Raw genomic sequence first — 17,266 nt, 5'->3', positions numbered from 1 at the left:
AAAAAAATTATAATGAAAAATAAGTTAATTTATTGATTATATTTTCTTATTCCCATCATACTCAATTATATGCAGTCTTTTTCCCTGAAATATTTTGATTATAGTAATAGTATTTTTTAACATTGATATTGCAAAAGTATATTATCATTACTCCATCAACATGGCTGGTAGTTTTTAGGACCATCTCTTTTTCTTACAAAAGTGAAGCAGGACAACCAAAGAAAAGAAAAAGAGATTTAAGGAGTTAACGGTATGTTTGGTTTAAAAGAAAAATATAAAATAGATAAAAAATAAAAGAGAAATAATTTTAAAAAAGAGAAATAAAATAAAAATAAAGTAATATATTTTATTGTTTAGTTTAATAAAAATAAGTAAGAAATAGATAAAAATAATATTATAAAGATATAAAATTACTTTAAAAACAAAAGATAATGTAATAATTTTCGTAAATATTTTTTGTTGGAGCACATGAATGTATATAGGATAAAAGGACACAATCGTAATTCACAATCAACAGCCAACTCTGTAGCGTTTGTGGGTCCCACTTCATTAAATCTTGTTTCTCTTAAGAATGCACCGTAACAAACAATTGTGTCCCGTTTCTGTGCCTCTACGGAACACAACTAAAGGTATGCTTATTTACTCGTAAAGAAAGATAATTATTAAAAAATTTATAATTATAACGTATATTTTATTTAGTCAGTTAAGTTAGATTTTTTTTAAATTAAGTGTAGTTTGAGTAGTGCAATTATAAAGAAGAAAAAAATTGAGAGAAAATGTTATTGAATTGATTTCTTTTTTCCATTCTTAAATATGATTGTTAAAACAAGAAAAGAGTGAAAATATATAATTTTGTGATTAAAAGCAAAAATAAATTAATTTTTTCCAATCAAATATTTTTTAATTTATTTTTTTCTTTCAAACTTTATAAAAAAGAATAACAAAATTTTTTCACATCATCTTAATCATAAATTCTAATAATCATGATTCTTAGAAATAAAATTTGACTGATGATAAATATTATCATATAAATTTATTAAAACTTAAAAATAACATAACATTCTTATCACAAATTTTAATTATTTACCATAATAAATAATTTAATAAAGTAGAGTGATATTATATTGAAATATTTGATTGTAGAGAACTTTTTTGGTGCATACTAATGGGTAGATAATGATGATGATATGCAGAAGAGAGAGAGTGTGATTAGGGGAATTGATGGAGGAGTTAAACAGAAAATGAGTAACTTTACGAAAACAAATCAAAACCACTTTTGCGCGACTTTCTGACAATATTCTGCGTACGACCACTCTGTCTTCTTCTACTGTTTTCCTTTTCTTTTCTTTTCTTTTATAGGCTTTCGTGCTCATCCCATGCCATTAGTACTCATTTACTACATTTAAGATTAATGCAAAACAAAACTCAGATTTATTATTTCTATTTCTATTTATTTATGCTTATTCTGTCAGTTCTGAGTTAAATTTTATTGGGAAATGAGTTGAGTTGAGAGAATCAATCAAACAAAACAAAACACAGTGCTCAGTGCCCTTTCTCACATTTATTTTGCTCTAGGGTTTCACTTCTGCCTTCCCTCACAGTCACATTGTTCTTCCCAACTCCTCAGGTTAGTGTAAAATACCGCCGGATCAATTTTGGCCGTTGCATGCATGTATTGCAATGCATGTCTTTTTTATTTCTTTTATTGCTACTGGTTATGGTGGTAGTGCATCTGAGTCATCATTATACTCACTTTGTATGTTCCTTAAAATTTGACTTTGTTGTCATCTACTGTTTCAGAAGTTGAATGTAGTTTGGTGATACGGAGAGAGGTTGCCCTGTCCTGTCGGTGGCTCTGATCTATGTAAATGCTCAATGCCCTCCTTGTTTTCTGCGGTTCCATCTTGGATTTTTGGTGGGTGGGGTTCATAATCACTCTACTTTCCTTTTATCACCTTTCTGTTGGGGGGTTTCAACTTTTTCTTATTTTCTTTTCTTTTTCTCCTACTTATTCATTCATTCCCGTGATCTACATGAATTGAAAGGTATGACATTTCCACGATGCTATATGCTTGCTTCGCCATTTCATCACTAGTGTCTTCTTGTCTTGGAAGTTGCTATGGAATCTAGGGGTTCAACAAGCTAAATAAAAGGTTCTTTTCTTCCGTATAAATTTTCCTGCGCTTTGTTACCGATTGTCACAAAAACTAACTGCTATTACTTGGGTCTGTTATTCAGTAGTATTCTCATTCTCTTTTGATGTGATTATTAAGGGTTTTGACCTAAACATTTTAAGTATCGGGCTGATTGTAGAATAGTTTGTTTCTGAAAGTAAGGTGATAAAGCATGGAGTTTTTGAAAATCAAGAAGTTCAGAAAATCTCAGAAAGCAGATGGAGAAAAGGATTTGGCAGACAAGGCAGTGCCTGAGCCTGAGGAACCAAAGCTGAACACCGACTGTCCTGATCAGTGTAAATCAGAAAACGCAGATTCTGCAGGTGAAGCTGAGGATGATGATGATTTTATTACTAATGAGGTTAAGAGGAGGCTGAAAGAATTGAGAAGAAACAGTTTTATGGTGTTGATTCCTGAAGAAGATTCCTGCCCGGAGGAAGGGGAGGAGGAAGAGGAAGAGGGAGAGACGAGCTCAAATGAATGGAGGGATGTGGAGGCAGAAGGTCAGCAATGGTGGCGTGGTTTTGATGCTGTGTTTGAAAAGTACTGTGAAAGAATGTTATTCTTTGATCGGATGGGCACTCAACAGCTTAGTGAAGTTGGCAAAGGTATATTTCAATTGTTGCTTTGATTTTTGATGGGGTTGGTGGGGTTAAAAAAGAAACATTACAGATAACATCTGGGAGGGGGATCTAGTGTTAGTTGTTGACAACGATGAAATCAATTTTAGTCTTCCTATGATGCCAACTCGGTATGCTTGAATGCTGATACCAGTAATGATTGGGAATGTCAATTTCAGTGTCTGCTCTGGGTTCATTTAGGTGTTTTTGGCCATGGACTTGCCACACATGATGTGTGATCAGTACAATAATGGATGCCTGACGAAAATTTACTCTTAATATAAAATCAAAGTTGAGGGAATTGCGTTCAACAGTTCAAGTTGCTTGATCTAATCTTATAATGAAAAGTTCTTTGGTAAAAAATGATGACCTGATTATATTGAATTTATCAAAGATATTATTTGGAGATAGTAACCATGATATTGTCCCCCATTGGCCACCTGCAAACTCTAATTATTGACAAAAGATATTATTTCTGTTATCTTTGTGTTTGTTGTATCTTGTGATATGCTGCACCCTCACTATGTCAGGTTCACAGTATACTTCAACTCCATCTCCAAGATCTGCTTCAAAGAAGCTGGTTTCTCCCCTTCGTTGTCTTTCCTTGAAAAAATTTGAAGAACCTGATGATGAGACTGAACATCTTCAACAGCCTGAGCATGACCCCTACCTGGATATTGAAACAGCATATGTAGGTCAAATTTGCTTGACTTGGGAGGCACTTCATTGTCAGTACTCTCATATGAGTCAGAAGATATCTTGGCAACATGATAATCCTACCTGTTACAACCACAGTGCACAAGAGTTTCAACAGTTCCAGGTTCTATTACAAAGGTTTATTGAAAATGAACCTTTTGAGCAGGGCCGTCGAGCTGAAATTTATGCTCGCACAAGGAACAATTTGCCTAAACTGCTTCAGATTCCTAATATACGAGGTGAATTTCTTTTAAATTGTTGGAGTGTCATGGATATCACTGAAGTTAATAATTAAAAAAATTATTGGTGCACTGAATGTAATTATGCTTCTCTGGCTCTTGGGCTTATGCTTAATTGAATGACTATGTGCTCAACTTTATGAATCTATTCAGGTTCAGATCATGAATTGACTGATGATTCAGAGACGAGAGTTCTTGCTCCTGATCTTATCAGGATAATTGAAAGTTCTATCCTTACATTCCACCTTTTCATGAAAAGGGACAAGAAAAAGTCAAGTGGTGCCACCAGTCAGAACCAGCTTGCAACTCCTCTACAACAGATTCAGTCGACTCTTGAAAAGGTAAATTTAAAACCTTTTCCTTGTGATAAGATTGCAATTTTATGATATACTAATCAATTTTTTTTCGAAGCACATATATAGCTATTATAGCTTGTGGCCATCAGTCCTCTTGATTATAAGCTTTTTAGAATTAGTAGTTACCACAAGTTAGCAGTATGTTCTTAGAATGGTACCCTCCATCTTAGACATGAATTCTTGTTGTCTACTTGAAATGGTATGTGATTGATTTTCAAGGTTTTCACTATGCTTGTTCTAATGGAAAAATACTCATGGATTATCAGCAAATATGTTAACCATTGTCTACAACTTAATGATTTCAAAGCTATTTCTGCCTTTTATTTCAAGTGCAAAATTGCTGTTTGTTGCGTTTCTTTATTTTGATGAAATGGGATTTTAGGACTTATAGGGGGATCAAGCAATTTTATAATGAGAAATGTTATTTGTACAACAATTTGTACAACTGAGAAAGAGAGAAGTATGAGATATAATAAATGAATTCATGGAGAGAGAGAGTCTTAAAACGCTGTATGAATAGCACATCTCTTTTTTAATTTATAGTACATTCCTAAGGCAATTTATGAGCTATTGTCTACTGAAGTTTTTGCCGATCAAAGTTTTTTTTTAGTTAGAAGGTGATCACTGATTACTATTCTGCGGCTAAATATGATGATGCCAGCAGTGGAGCCAATTTATTATTTTGCTTTACCCCTTTCGGTTATTATGGATATTAACTATACGACTAAGATAATGTATGTATTTTCTTCCAAATGCAGAAAGTGGCGAAGCTGAAGGAACTGCGCAGAAAGAAAAAAAGTTGGAAGAAGAATTCTTGGCCCCAAAAGCATGAGGACATTCATCTTTTGCTTGGCCTTATTGACGTGAAAATCCTGGCAAGGGTTCTGAGGATGACGAGGATGACTAGAGAGCAACTGTTTTGGTGTGAAGAAAAGATGAAAAAACTGGATTTATCAAATAGTAGGTTAGAAAGGGATCCATGTCCCATCCTCTTCCCTTGCTAGGGATCAGTGTTGTATATCTGATAGATAGCTGCTAATTATGTAGCATCAACTTTAGTTCTTTGTCCTTGGGGGTCGATAATTGTTGCTAATACAACTGCTGGTTTTGAAGACGTCATCAAATGGGCTTCTAGTATCATCGCCCTACAGCTGTTTAGTTTTCTTGGGGAAGAATTCGGGCTGCTGTATGACAATGAGAGGACAAGAATGTTTTTCTGTTATCTAAAATGTATTCTTGTTCTGTCAAAATTGTGAGTTTCCAAGTTGCTTTGTGAAACCTCCAATATAACATTGTTGTCGCGAATTATTCTTGTTGGTTCCTAGACTCGATCTAATGTTTACATCAATGCATCTTATTTGTCTTAAATGCTTTGATACTAAGATAAATAAACTAAGAATATTATCAGATTTGCTGTGGCACCATCCACTATTGCTTTATTTTTCAAATTTGCACATACTTGATTGAAGTGTAAATTCAGTAAATCACATAGACATTCCTTCAAATTTTGTTTGATATACATTACAAAGACATTTTTTTAATTGTTTGAAATATATCATACCCCATATTTTTATAAGGAAAGCTGATGTAATGTTAAAAAAACATGAGATTTTATGTATAATCTTAAGAAACGTTAGAGTAATTTACTTTATAAAATCACTACCAATTATTTGATATAATGATGTTGAAGAGAAGAAGAGTGGTCTCTATCAAATATTTAACTTATTAGGTCGTAGAAGCTACAACTAATTTGATGAAGTATTAAAAATTATTTAAAAAACTTACGGGTCTTGCAATAAATATTGTTCAATCGTAGAATAGTTTGGTCCCCATATAAATAAATGACGTAATTTATTGAATGAAAGTGTAGGTGCTTGCTTTATATAAATTTAAAAGTTGACGGAAAAGTCTTATTGTAGCTGTTTGGTTATAAAATTGAAAAAAAAAGACGGGAAAATAGAATGGACGCAGATAGTGATTGAGAATTGGGAATTGCGATGGATGGGAGAAACGGAAGCGGAAGCAGGAGGAGTGGGGAAGCAGGAGGAATGGGGAAGGCGATAATCGCGTTGGTAATTGGGAGTCTTGTGTACTATCACTGTGCCTACCGCAATTCTACCCTTGTCTCTCTTTTTTCCGATGTCTTCATCGTCCTTCTCTGCTCCCTCGCCATTCTCGGTCTTCTATTCCGACAAATGGGCATCCAGTGAGTTAGTCGTATGCATTTCAATTTCAATTTCAATTTCAATTTCAATTAATTAGGGTTTCTTTGGTTAGGGTTCCTGTTGATCCCCTTGAGTGGCAAATATCTCAGGAGAGTGCGAACGCGATCGTGGCATGGTTGGCCAATACGATTGGTGGCGCCGAGTCAGTGTTCAGGGTGGCGGCTACTGGGCACGACAAGAGGCTGTTTCTGAAGGTCATTCTTTCCCTATATCTCTTCTCTGCTCTTGGAAGACTCGCCAGAGGGATTACAGTTGCCTATGCCGGTACGCTACGCTTTCAATTTCTTAAATAGAAAATACTTGGATTTGATTTTTAATAGAAACGCCTTTGCAGGACTATGCTTGTTTTGTCTTTACATCTTTGCCGAGTGCTCTCAATCAATTACCTTCTTCGGGAGAACTACTGAAACTGAAGAACAAGACACCATCATCTAATTGTAACATAACTACTCATTTTCGCTATTGTATGTCTTCCCCGTCAAGAATAAATCATCTTTGCTGCACTATTCTTTTCAGGTAAGCCTTTACTTTCCAACGATCAAACTAAGCATTTTATGATAAAAAATAAAATACTGCTTGTATTTCCGATGACTAAATCAAACACCTTCTATTTCAAGGATGGTTCACGCTCAAAGCTCTTCAAAACTAGAACATCCTTTATATTCACACTATAATTACGATAATTACAACAAACCGAAGTAGCTCACAAATTAGGATTGAAGCCGAATGCTTATATTAATACAACAGAAAACAAAAGTTAAACCACCTATGTTTATTGTAATAGACTACAGACTAGAGGCAACAAGTTACATATAGTATATTGATAGACTTTATACGTTTTGAAGATTGATAAAATTACTATTTTTGGGGTCATCATCATATCTACCAAAAAACCTTAATGATCACTTTTTAATGTTACATATAGTTTCCTTTTTCAATCATATTTTTTTCATTTACAAAGTTTATATATATATATATATATATATATATATATATATATATATATATATATATATATATATATATATCCCAGTTTAAATTAATTCTATGTTAGCACAAAATGAGCACTCAAAGCTGTATTGAGATTCAACATAGCTTTGTGATCTTCATAAAGTTGTATATTAATGATTTAATGTATTGTGCAAACGAGGCATTATTGTATACCATATATTGTTTATTTCTTTACTTACACTCCCGGATTACTCCAATGGCATGGAATCTATTACTGAATACTTATATCTATCTATGTGTGATACGTATCTAGCATTGGGGTAGTATTTGAATTTGATCTTTAGTAGAAATAAGTTCTTGTTATACTTATCTTTCGACCGAACACTCTGGACTAATCAGATCCCTTCACGTTTCTAAAAAGTGCGTGAGAATAATTGATTTTATCCACAGGTATTTGTTAATTATACGGTTAAATTTGTTTCTCACTCATCTCTCTCGTACGCTGTGTGTGTGTGCGCGCGCATTCTAGGGACATTAACTCGACCAAAACAATTTGATAACATATAAACGTGGTGATGGAATGGAAAGAAACAATGAATGAACATAGGAAACTTCTCCCAAACTCATTCTTTAACCTTTTTCTTCGATGATAATCTTCCCAAATCAATATCAAAATCTGGAAACTTACAAGCTAGGTACCTAACTCGTCAGTAGATGTGACCATTCCAACGAGCTAACCAGCTGGCTGCCATGGCAAAACAACTTTCCGAATAATTATTTTTTCTTACCCGGCATTGTGTTTTATCATTCCTTCTTATAGAGTACAAAATAATCCACATAACCTTATTAGCCTAAAGGGGATTACCATTCTGGACAAGCAATATATCTTTCCAAGCTTCATAAAACATCCTGGTGATACCAGAGGATGGCATGACCTTCAAACAGCTTGCACCCCATCCTCTGTAGAGACCCTTCAGACCTTCTTCTCTAATAACTTCTGAAAGTGCTGCCGCCATGTTTGGCGGGCACTTACCTTGCAAAGCACCCACCATCAGGCGCTTCCTTGCTACCTCCAAGGGGAAGCTAATTGTACTGGCAGTGAAACCTGCGTGAGCATAAACAAGTCAGATAGCACAAATCATTCACATTACCAAATTTAAAATGTGATTAAAAAGTGACACACTGCTGGAAAACCATGTACGCCCATCAAATCAAATACACAATTAAATCAAGTACACCTTGACACACACCCTTTCTTTCTCCTCCACTGCCTTTGGGTTGTAAAAAATGAGAGAAATCAAATAGTGAATGGCTGTTTTTCCGTAAAATATTTCATGCTATCATTTGCTTCATGCAACATGGGTGTGTGACCGTGAACCAGGGCAAGACCAAGGACAACAAGAAAGGAGAAACAAATAATTAACTCTTTCAATAAGTACTAGAGAATCTCTAACCTGCAAAAGCTCCGATCAAAATCATCTCTGGACGGCTTAGAGATTTCTTATTTCTGGTGCGGCAGTAAGATTCCTTTATCGTATCATACATGAAATAAAAACACGTACTGTATGGAAGCATGCCAACCAGAGTTGGTGAGATACCAGCATAAAAAGCGCCAACACCACCATCTTTATAAATATTTCTAATCGCAATACCTAAATTAGGGTAAGTTTCAGGACTTACAGTTAACCGGTCCTGTTATAAAATCAGAAGGCAAATACAATTTTAAACAAGAGTAAGAGACAAGAAAGAAAAGCTTCAATATTTCCAGGACATGTTTAAACAGTACAACATTATAAATCATTTAGATTGCAGCACCAATCCTATGTATTTTGATGTCCCAATACAAAACTAATATACATACAGTCCATTCAATTTAATATATAAGATACCTTCAAAACTTCGAGGGGATGGCATACAACTGTGCTAGCAATTCCTGCAGCCGCACCGGCAATGGCAACTGGTGAAATCCAAGATAAAGATAAGTTGAAATTGATGGAACCTATCTGCAACTTGGGGTATTCATTGTGTTCCCATTTCTCATGCAGGGATGTCATAGCCCGTTTGACACACTCAAATGTGCCTAGCTCAATGGCCTGTGTTGGAACTATACGAAGCATATTGATCATGTTTCCAGCCCACAGTCCTTGCCATCCCTGCTGCTCTATAACGTCTATGAAACTACCAGCAATATTTTTTGACCCAACACCAACTACCATTCTTGTCCTGTGCAGTTCACAGATAGATAATGAACTGTGAATGTATCCACACACACAGACACTAGCTAGCAAGCAAATTGATGCAGTGGAAAAAGGGTGAACCTACCTGATGGTCTCAAGAGGAGCAAGTATAGCCTTTGCCATCGCCCCTGCAAGGGCCCCGCTAATAAACTCGCGAACCTCTCTAGAGCCCAGAAAATTCTGAAACTGGGAACATACAAAGAGGGTATAAATAATATAATATTTGAACAGAAGGAAGCATTGAAGAAAGCTGTGGCAAACTAACAGCAATTGGGGGAAATTGAAATTGAAAATCAAAGGTAGAGTTGGGATGATCAATCTCCATCTCTTTGATGATGCTGGAGACGTCTCCAAACACCCCGTGTCCATACTTGTTCTTCTGCGGTTGGGATTCCAATGCCATGTTACCTTCCTAAACAGATGCAAGCAAAGATATTATTTAGCCAATTCTATTAGTATAAACAAAATGACAAAAAGTAGTGATTGAAATTGAATTGACATGCCTGAGGCTTAGAGGTGCAGAGTGAGAGTGAAGAAGGGGTTTGGGTTTGGGTTTTGGAGTTGGAAGACGACATTTTGTTTTTTTATTTGGGGGTGGGTTCTGTAAAATTCTTTTTCACTTCTCTGCTCTATATTGTTGCTTCACAGGTCACAACATGTTTATTAGGGTTCCTTTCAAGTTTCAAGTTTCAACCATGTCCTGGAAAGTATATATATACACAGAAGAGAAGAGATTAGTAAAGTTATTTTAACTTTGAATTTCTTTGACATTCACTTCAAGGCTCAAGCCGGCTTATTGCTGTTGTTTTTGGACTGATATTTTCTCTCTCCTTTCCCCCATGGATAAAAAGTTCCATTCTTAAAGATATTTTCCCTCACCAAAATGTCCCTATCTATTCATTCACCAAATTGCAAATAAACTATTCAAATGGAATAATTTTAAAACATTTTATTAACGTAAGGTCATTTTTTCCACGTAATTACAAGTTACTAGGTATGTGACGTTTTTTGTTTTTTATTTTTCAAAAAAGTTAGATTACGTCTCATTTTGTTACTGTAAATCATATGTTATCTGTATTTAATTTCTACCCATTTTAAAAAAATTATGCCTCACGTGACATCAGACAAGATAATTTAAAAAAAAATAAAATTGTCACTAAAATAATATTAGTGCATGTGTTGATTTTTTTAAAAAATAAATTCAATAAATCAAAATAAATATATTTAAATAAAACATTAATAAAAAATCAACAAATAAACTTAGTAAAAATAACTTTGCATTAAATATTAATTACACAAACATGTTAATTATATATATGATAAATTTACTATGACAATGAATTTATTAACTTTTATATTATTGTCATACGGTTCCAAATTATGATAAATTTATTTATTTTTATAATATTATCTTAAAAATTATATAAATGATATTTTTAATAATTAATGATATAAAAATGTTTTACACTTATAGGAGCCACAATGGATGATCATTAAATTTAATATTAATTATATAAACAAGTTAATTATATGAAATATTGATTGTATTCTAAATTAATTATATAAAATATTAATTATACAACACATTAATTATAAAACAATGAATAAACAAATTTAAATAAAAATTTCAAAGTAAAAAAATAAATAGAGCTCACCTTCAAAAGACATATATATAATGTTTTTGCTTTTATATTTTTATTGTTGGGGACCAATTTCAACACAGATTGAATTCTATGTCATTTGAAGCAAAGTCAATGTATTGAATGTTATATTAAAGGCTTGTGAAAATTTGATGATTTTTCATGTTGGGTATTAAAGTAAATTTTAAGATAAATATTTTGATGAAAAAATTATATATTAAATTTTTTTTATCAACATATGTGATATTTTTTTTCTAATGACTTTTTTTTATACTATAAAAACTAAATTAAATATTTTTTATTGGTGAATTTAAATATTGAGTTTTAGTTATTTTATTCTTAGGTTGGTCTTGATGTTTCGACCTTAAGTTAATGGGAGAAGATATTTTATGAATTACTTTTACTTTTAATTTTTAAGTAATATGAGACTTTTTTTTAATATACCTGTAACATATGATATGGACAATTGCTCTAACAACAATTTTAATTGGTTATTTATTCCTGACTTGTATTTAGTGGATCGAATGGCACGAGAAAGAGAGTTTTGGTAAGCTTGTGTTCAAAAGTATGTTATTTGAATAAATGATGTATCAAAAGGAAAATAAAATTTTCCTACTGGGTAGTGACATTAATTAATGATTTGTGTTCAAATATGTTAATAAATAATAACAATTTATATAATTAATATTTTATATAATTATATGATTGTATATAAAAGTATAGATTATGGTTATACATTGGATTCTGCATTTTATTATGAATGCAGCAATAATAAATTTATTTATTTATTTATGGTTACATACTTTATTATATACATAAATATATTTATTTTATGATTTATTTATCATATAATATATATTTCCTTATGTAGATTTTTTATTATATAGTACATAAATTTATTTATTACAATATTTATTTTATATTTAATATGTTTATATAATTTTGTTTTTATTTAAAAATATAATAATTATAAATTACATGTATCGATACAATATATATATATATATATATATATATATATATATATATATATATATATATATATATTAGGATATCCTCTATAAGATCTCTTTCTTCACAAGCTCCGCATAGTCCGTCTTAGAAGAGAAACATAACTCTTAAAATTTTGACGATTGAGACCCTAATGGTCTTCCATCTTGATAGGTATACTTTTGTTGCAAGTAAATTAAATGCATGTTTTGTTTGACGTTTGACGTTTGACGTTTGAAAATTAATTATGAATTTATAATTAATTTTTATATGTTTGATTTCACATTTCAAAAAAATTTAAAATAGATTTTAAGTTAAAATAATTTTAAGTAATATTTTACGTCTAATAAAAAAATTTATACTAAATTTTACTCTTAATTTTATAATAAAAGCTCCTAAACATAAATCACAATACTTTAAAATCAATTTTATATCCAAATACATATTAGTACAAATTCTGTTTAGAAACTATGATGAGTTAAAATAACAACAAAATAGCATGAAATCAATAATACTTTATAAAATATTGTGTCTAGTAAAATAATATTTAATTAAATATTCTATATATAAAAAAAAAAAAACACCAGCCCTCTCTGGTTTAATCCAACCTAACAACATAGTTGAATCATAAGTCACTTATCCAAATTGAATGGTTGAATCACCTGACCAAATCCAACCTATTTTTATGAGTTGAATGACCAAAACCTAATCCACTTTGACATCCTGCTTAAAAGTTGAGACGTACCCTTTGGTGGAAGCGTGCAGCACAATGAATTTGTTATTAGCGTTAATAAAAACATGACACATAATCCTTAATGATACAACTCAAGACAATTTTAACTACTCTCTTTATTTATAAATAAATAAATTTTTATATTTTTTTTCCTTTGACATTATTGAGTCCTGTTTAATTTTAAACTTTTTTAATCGGCCAATTTCATTTTGAACTTCCCTCTTTTTTTATTTTAAAGTTCTGGCCATTAGGATAGTCAATAAAACCTTTTTAGCATAAAATTCATATTGATTTTAAATGCCCCTTCAAGATTTGGAAATTCTATACTATATCCCAAGATATAATATGGTTCCGTCGTTCTGTTTTTCATCGACCTTTTTACTTTTTCTTTTAAGAAAATATTAAAACTATTTAGATCATAAAATTGTTGGAGTATATATATATATATATATATATTACTAGATTCTGCAGTTTGGTGGAAATTATTTATAATTTTAATAATAGTAATAATGATAATAATAATAATATTTTTAAATTATGACCTAGGTTAGGATAATGATATTTTGTATATCGGAGGTTTAAAAGAAAAACCCAATATAAGTACAAGGTATTGTTTGGTTTGCTTTGATTCGATTTCCAGAATTGAACAAAAAATCGAATCAAAGCAATAAAAGTTATAATTTTTTAATTTTCAACTTGACTGGCTTTCAATATTTTTGGAATTGATTTCACTATTTAAAACTGTTTGATTCAATTTTAAACATCTCTAATTATTAGTTCCACTTATAATTTATAATATTAAATAATTTTTACCCAATATAAAACAGACAACTTTTGATCTTCAAAAAATCATCCAAGATATTAAGTTTTTCATCTGGTTTTGGCTCAAAAATATTATGTCTGCTGATATCAGTTCATACATATTTCATATAACACGTAGATGATATTTCTCTGTTATAGAAGCTTGTCTGGGGTATTTCTTTTTGAATATATGTGGAGTATATTTCCATAACATGATGCTGGTTGAAAGTCTGATGGGCTATTCATTTTTATGCCAATGATTTTTGCGAGACCATGTACTGTGATCGAGCCCCTATGTCAGCTCGTTTGTAATTGCTCTATTTTCACAATTGAGGGGTCTTGGCCTTGTTGGGGTTAGCTATTTCTTTTTTTATTACTCTGGTTAATTACCTTATATTCATGTTGTTTCATATTAATATTTTGTAACCTTAGGCAGCTTATTCACACATGGGATCCTTTGATCCTCTTTGTAATTAAATGGGTTGGAATATATCAATAATTTAATATCATTTTTTTTATAAAAAAAACAATTAAAAGGGTCATAATAGTGCTTATAAGTCATAACTCACTTCTCCGTTCTTTGACTACTGTCCTCGTGTCAGTAATAATCATGATTTATAATTCATATTCTGAAAAGGTCTTCTCTTGGCTAACCCACCTCATCCATATGAAAATATGAAAACTCAAAAAGTGAATAGCAACTGCAGGTTATCTTCAAGAACCTTGGCTTCGAACCAAACATATACCCTTGACCCTTCGTTCAACCATAGATAATCTATTAACCATCCCATTAAATTGGTAGAAGATTCATTAAACTGTGAAACATTACCCTGCTATAGTGTAATATGTTTCTAATGCCAATAAAAAATAACCCACCCAATGATATTTAACATCTAGAAAACTGCCAAGTAAAATGTGTTTCTGTTTATTGTGTTGATACATTATTATCACCATGTATAGTGAAAAAAGGTTTGTTCAAGACAGTTGAACTTGCCTCAGAAAAGAAAGGACATAATTGAACTTAAAAAGAAATAAATTAACAAGTATTCTTTTAGAAAAATCAGGCATTACAACGTATGTAGGAAAATCATTCAATGACTAAAAAATAATTAATGCTAATTCCAGATACATATAATTTTAATAAAATAGTCATGTAATTTTTTTTTATTTACCACATCATCAATAAATTCAACAGAATATCACATATAATTATTTTTGAAAAAAAAATCTTTAAGGAATAAAACCCAAAAGATTATTTAAGCCAATAAGTAATTAATATCTTCATTTTAGTCATGCATTAAAATTATTTTTAATTTGATATTTTCAAAAGGCATTTTTAATTTGATATTTACTATTAATTTTCTCATTTATGATAAGTGTATAAAATATTTAAAAATAAGTGAAGATAAGAACATACACGAAAAATAATTAATATTATGAATAAGTAAAGATATGAATATAAATGCAAAAATATCAATTAATATTTTTTTTACCTTATCACATGTACGTACAAATTGTTTACTAACTTTGTGATAACTAATTTTTATTAAAAAATCTGACTAAATTTAGTATTGAAATATGAGAAAGGGTACTTACATTAATTACTTCGCGTTAAAATGACAAACACTTCTTCCCATAAATAAATATTATCAGTACGTAATTGTATAAGGCTCAGCTAGATCTGAAGAAGCATTAAACAATCTACTCTTACTACTTATGCGTCCGGCATGTTCTTCAGGTTTGACCAAATAATTAGAATTCATAATTAGCACTTCTGACTATAATCTTGAATCTTCCTCTATATGCAATTCCAAATTAGTCTCGTAATTTTACATTTTATTTCCTTATGTTACTACTTGCATTAAACACATGCTTACTGTTCCATTCTTAGTTGTGAGCGTATCAAAAAGTAGATATGCGTATCGATCTTTATAGGTATGCTATCTATAGGATACTAAAAAAAATAGCAAGTTTTAGTACCTTTTTTATATATAAATTTAAATAAAATGTATAAATAAATATAAACATATACTCAAATTATTAACGAAATCAGGAACTATATAAAATTGATCAAAATTGAGTTCAAGACTAAAAGCAGCAATCAATAATATGTTCAAGTTGGCAATAAATAATCATCTACATACAGATAACTGACAAATAAATGAGAAATAACCTGCCTACGAGAAAGCTGAATTGCCAAACTTTTAAATTAACAGCCAGCAGCAAAGGCTGTTTGCTTCATCTTTTCTAGTAATTTCTACGCCAAATAAAGTAAGTGAAACTAAAGTATTAAAAATTTATGTGCACAAGTTAATAATTAGTTATTGATGATTTGGGAATAAATTTTTTTTTTCATAATTGATGATTATATTAACACGTTATTCCATTGATAATTTAATCATGACAATTCTCAATTTAGTCCTTACAAGTTACAAGTACATGTTTACGACACTAGCTATATTAATGTTTAAAAGTTAAATTAGTCTTCTAAAAGATTTGGTAGTAATAGTTACTGAAGAGTGATTAGTTTAAGTGATATATACTTGATTTTCTCTAGATAAGGTTTTCAGGAAATTCGAGAGTTGTATTTGAAAAAAAATAAGAATATCTATTAATTAAGAGAGTTAGATATGTCATGTTGTAGATACATTAATTTCCCACTAATTAGGATGACCTATTGTAAAAGATATCCGAGGTTTATAAATGAATTTAATTGTTATGATATTTTTCTAAATTTTTTATTACTAAATTAGTTTTCCAAAATTTAAATTTAATCTCTTAAAGATTTAAAATATCACCAATATTTATCCTAATAGAAGATTAAACTGGTGACAATTTTTCATAAAAGATTATTTCGACGATTAATTTTTTTGAAAAACATAATGTAATGAAGTATGGGTAATAACTTTAGAATATGTTTGAGAGTGGAGTTTTAAAAGAGGAGGGATTGATGATTTTTTATTTATTTCTAATTAATATTTTCTAATTTTATTTTTTAACAAAATAAACGACAGATTAATACAAATTCAATGTTCCTAATATTTTTTTATAAATATTATATAACCCTCTTAGTTTTTTTTTCTTAAAAAAGTTCTTATTTATTTGCCCCAAAACTCCACGAACAAATTAAACCTTAAAGGGTTAAATTCAGGATTTTTTTTTTCTTTCTATCATCATTAATTAATATATTGAAGACATAGAATCACAAGTGTTAATTAAAAATTGAAAAACCGATGATGGCTTATAGGATTTTAAATTTTTAATGTTTAGAGAGCTTTGTTAGAATTTTTTATATGTAAGAATTAAAGACTAAGAATATGTTAAAACTAGTATAGTGCTGTTTGCATGGCACTCTTCTAGTCTTTTCCAGTAAGCCTTGTGCTCCCTCTTTTCAATATCCCTTTGCGCAGTGAGAGTAGGAGCTCAAGCAGTTGCCGCCGCTCTTACCGCGCTTGATGGTGAATAAGCCTTGGAATCCAATTGCTATTACAAGGAACACATACTTGAAATATATTTAGAAGTTAATACATCTCTATATTTTTGATGACCTTAGAAGCAGGGTGCATGTGTGAGGCTTAAACATGATATCAAAATAAATTGGTTA

At 30.7% G+C, this 17,266-nt stretch overlaps 3 protein-coding genes across 11 annotated transcripts; 2 read left to right on the top strand and 1 right to left on the bottom strand.

Annotated features, from left to right (window-relative positions):
- The first annotated feature begins 1,285 nt into the window (after window positions 1-1,285).
- LOC100804417 (uncharacterized) lies at window positions 1,286-5,453 on the top strand. 9 transcript variants are annotated; one of them, XM_041017174.1, is made up of 8 exons: window positions 1,286-1,303; window positions 1,576-1,627; window positions 1,801-1,864; window positions 2,046-2,153; window positions 2,333-2,782; window positions 3,325-3,729; window positions 3,883-4,070; window positions 4,844-5,453. In XM_041017174.1, exons 5-8 carry the CDS (start codon window positions 2,347-2,349, stop codon window positions 5,087-5,089), a joined length of 1,275 nt encoding a protein of 424 aa, XP_040873108.1. In that variant the 5' UTR covers window positions 1,286-1,303; window positions 1,576-1,627; window positions 1,801-1,864; window positions 2,046-2,153; window positions 2,333-2,346; the 3' UTR covers window positions 5,090-5,453. The 9 variants fall into 9 exon arrangements, with proteins under 9 accessions (XP_040873108.1, XP_006582979.1, XP_006582982.1 ...); XM_006582916.4 differs by having other exon boundaries at window positions 1,287-1,303; window positions 1,801-1,915; XM_006582919.4 differs by lacking the exon at window positions 1,286-1,303 and having other exon boundaries at window positions 1,360-1,627.
- Window positions 5,454-5,758: 305 nt separating this feature from the next.
- Window positions 5,759-7,296, top strand: LOC100800677 (reticulon-like protein B22). Its single transcript, NM_001414966.1, has 3 exons — window positions 5,759-6,291; window positions 6,363-6,574; window positions 6,645-7,296. The coding sequence occupies exons 1-3, from the start codon at window positions 6,083-6,085 to the stop codon at window positions 6,743-6,745; spliced, it is 522 nt and encodes a 173-aa protein (NP_001401895.1). The 5' UTR covers window positions 5,759-6,082; the 3' UTR covers window positions 6,746-7,296.
- A 577-nt stretch (window positions 7,297-7,873) lies between these two features.
- LOC100795558 (protein brittle-1, chloroplastic/amyloplastic-like) lies at window positions 7,874-10,147 on the bottom strand. The gene is made up of 6 exons (NM_001254210.3): window positions 10,002-10,147; window positions 9,764-9,910; window positions 9,584-9,684; window positions 9,151-9,484; window positions 8,716-8,953; window positions 7,874-8,366 (listed from the first exon to the last, which is right to left on the bottom strand). The coding sequence occupies exons 1-6, from the start codon at window positions 10,071-10,073 to the stop codon at window positions 8,113-8,115; spliced, it is 1,146 nt and encodes a 381-aa protein (NP_001241139.1). The 5' UTR covers window positions 10,074-10,147; the 3' UTR covers window positions 7,874-8,112.
- Between the last annotated feature and the right edge of the window lie 7,119 nt (window positions 10,148-17,266).

The sequence above is a fragment of the Glycine max genome, chromosome 7, assembly GCF_000004515.6.
Source record: "Glycine max cultivar Williams 82 chromosome 7, Glycine_max_v4.0, whole genome shotgun sequence".
Lineage (NCBI taxonomy): Eukaryota > Viridiplantae > Streptophyta > Magnoliopsida > Fabales > Fabaceae > Glycine > Glycine max.
This window is presented reverse-complemented; position numbering and strand designations above follow the sequence as displayed.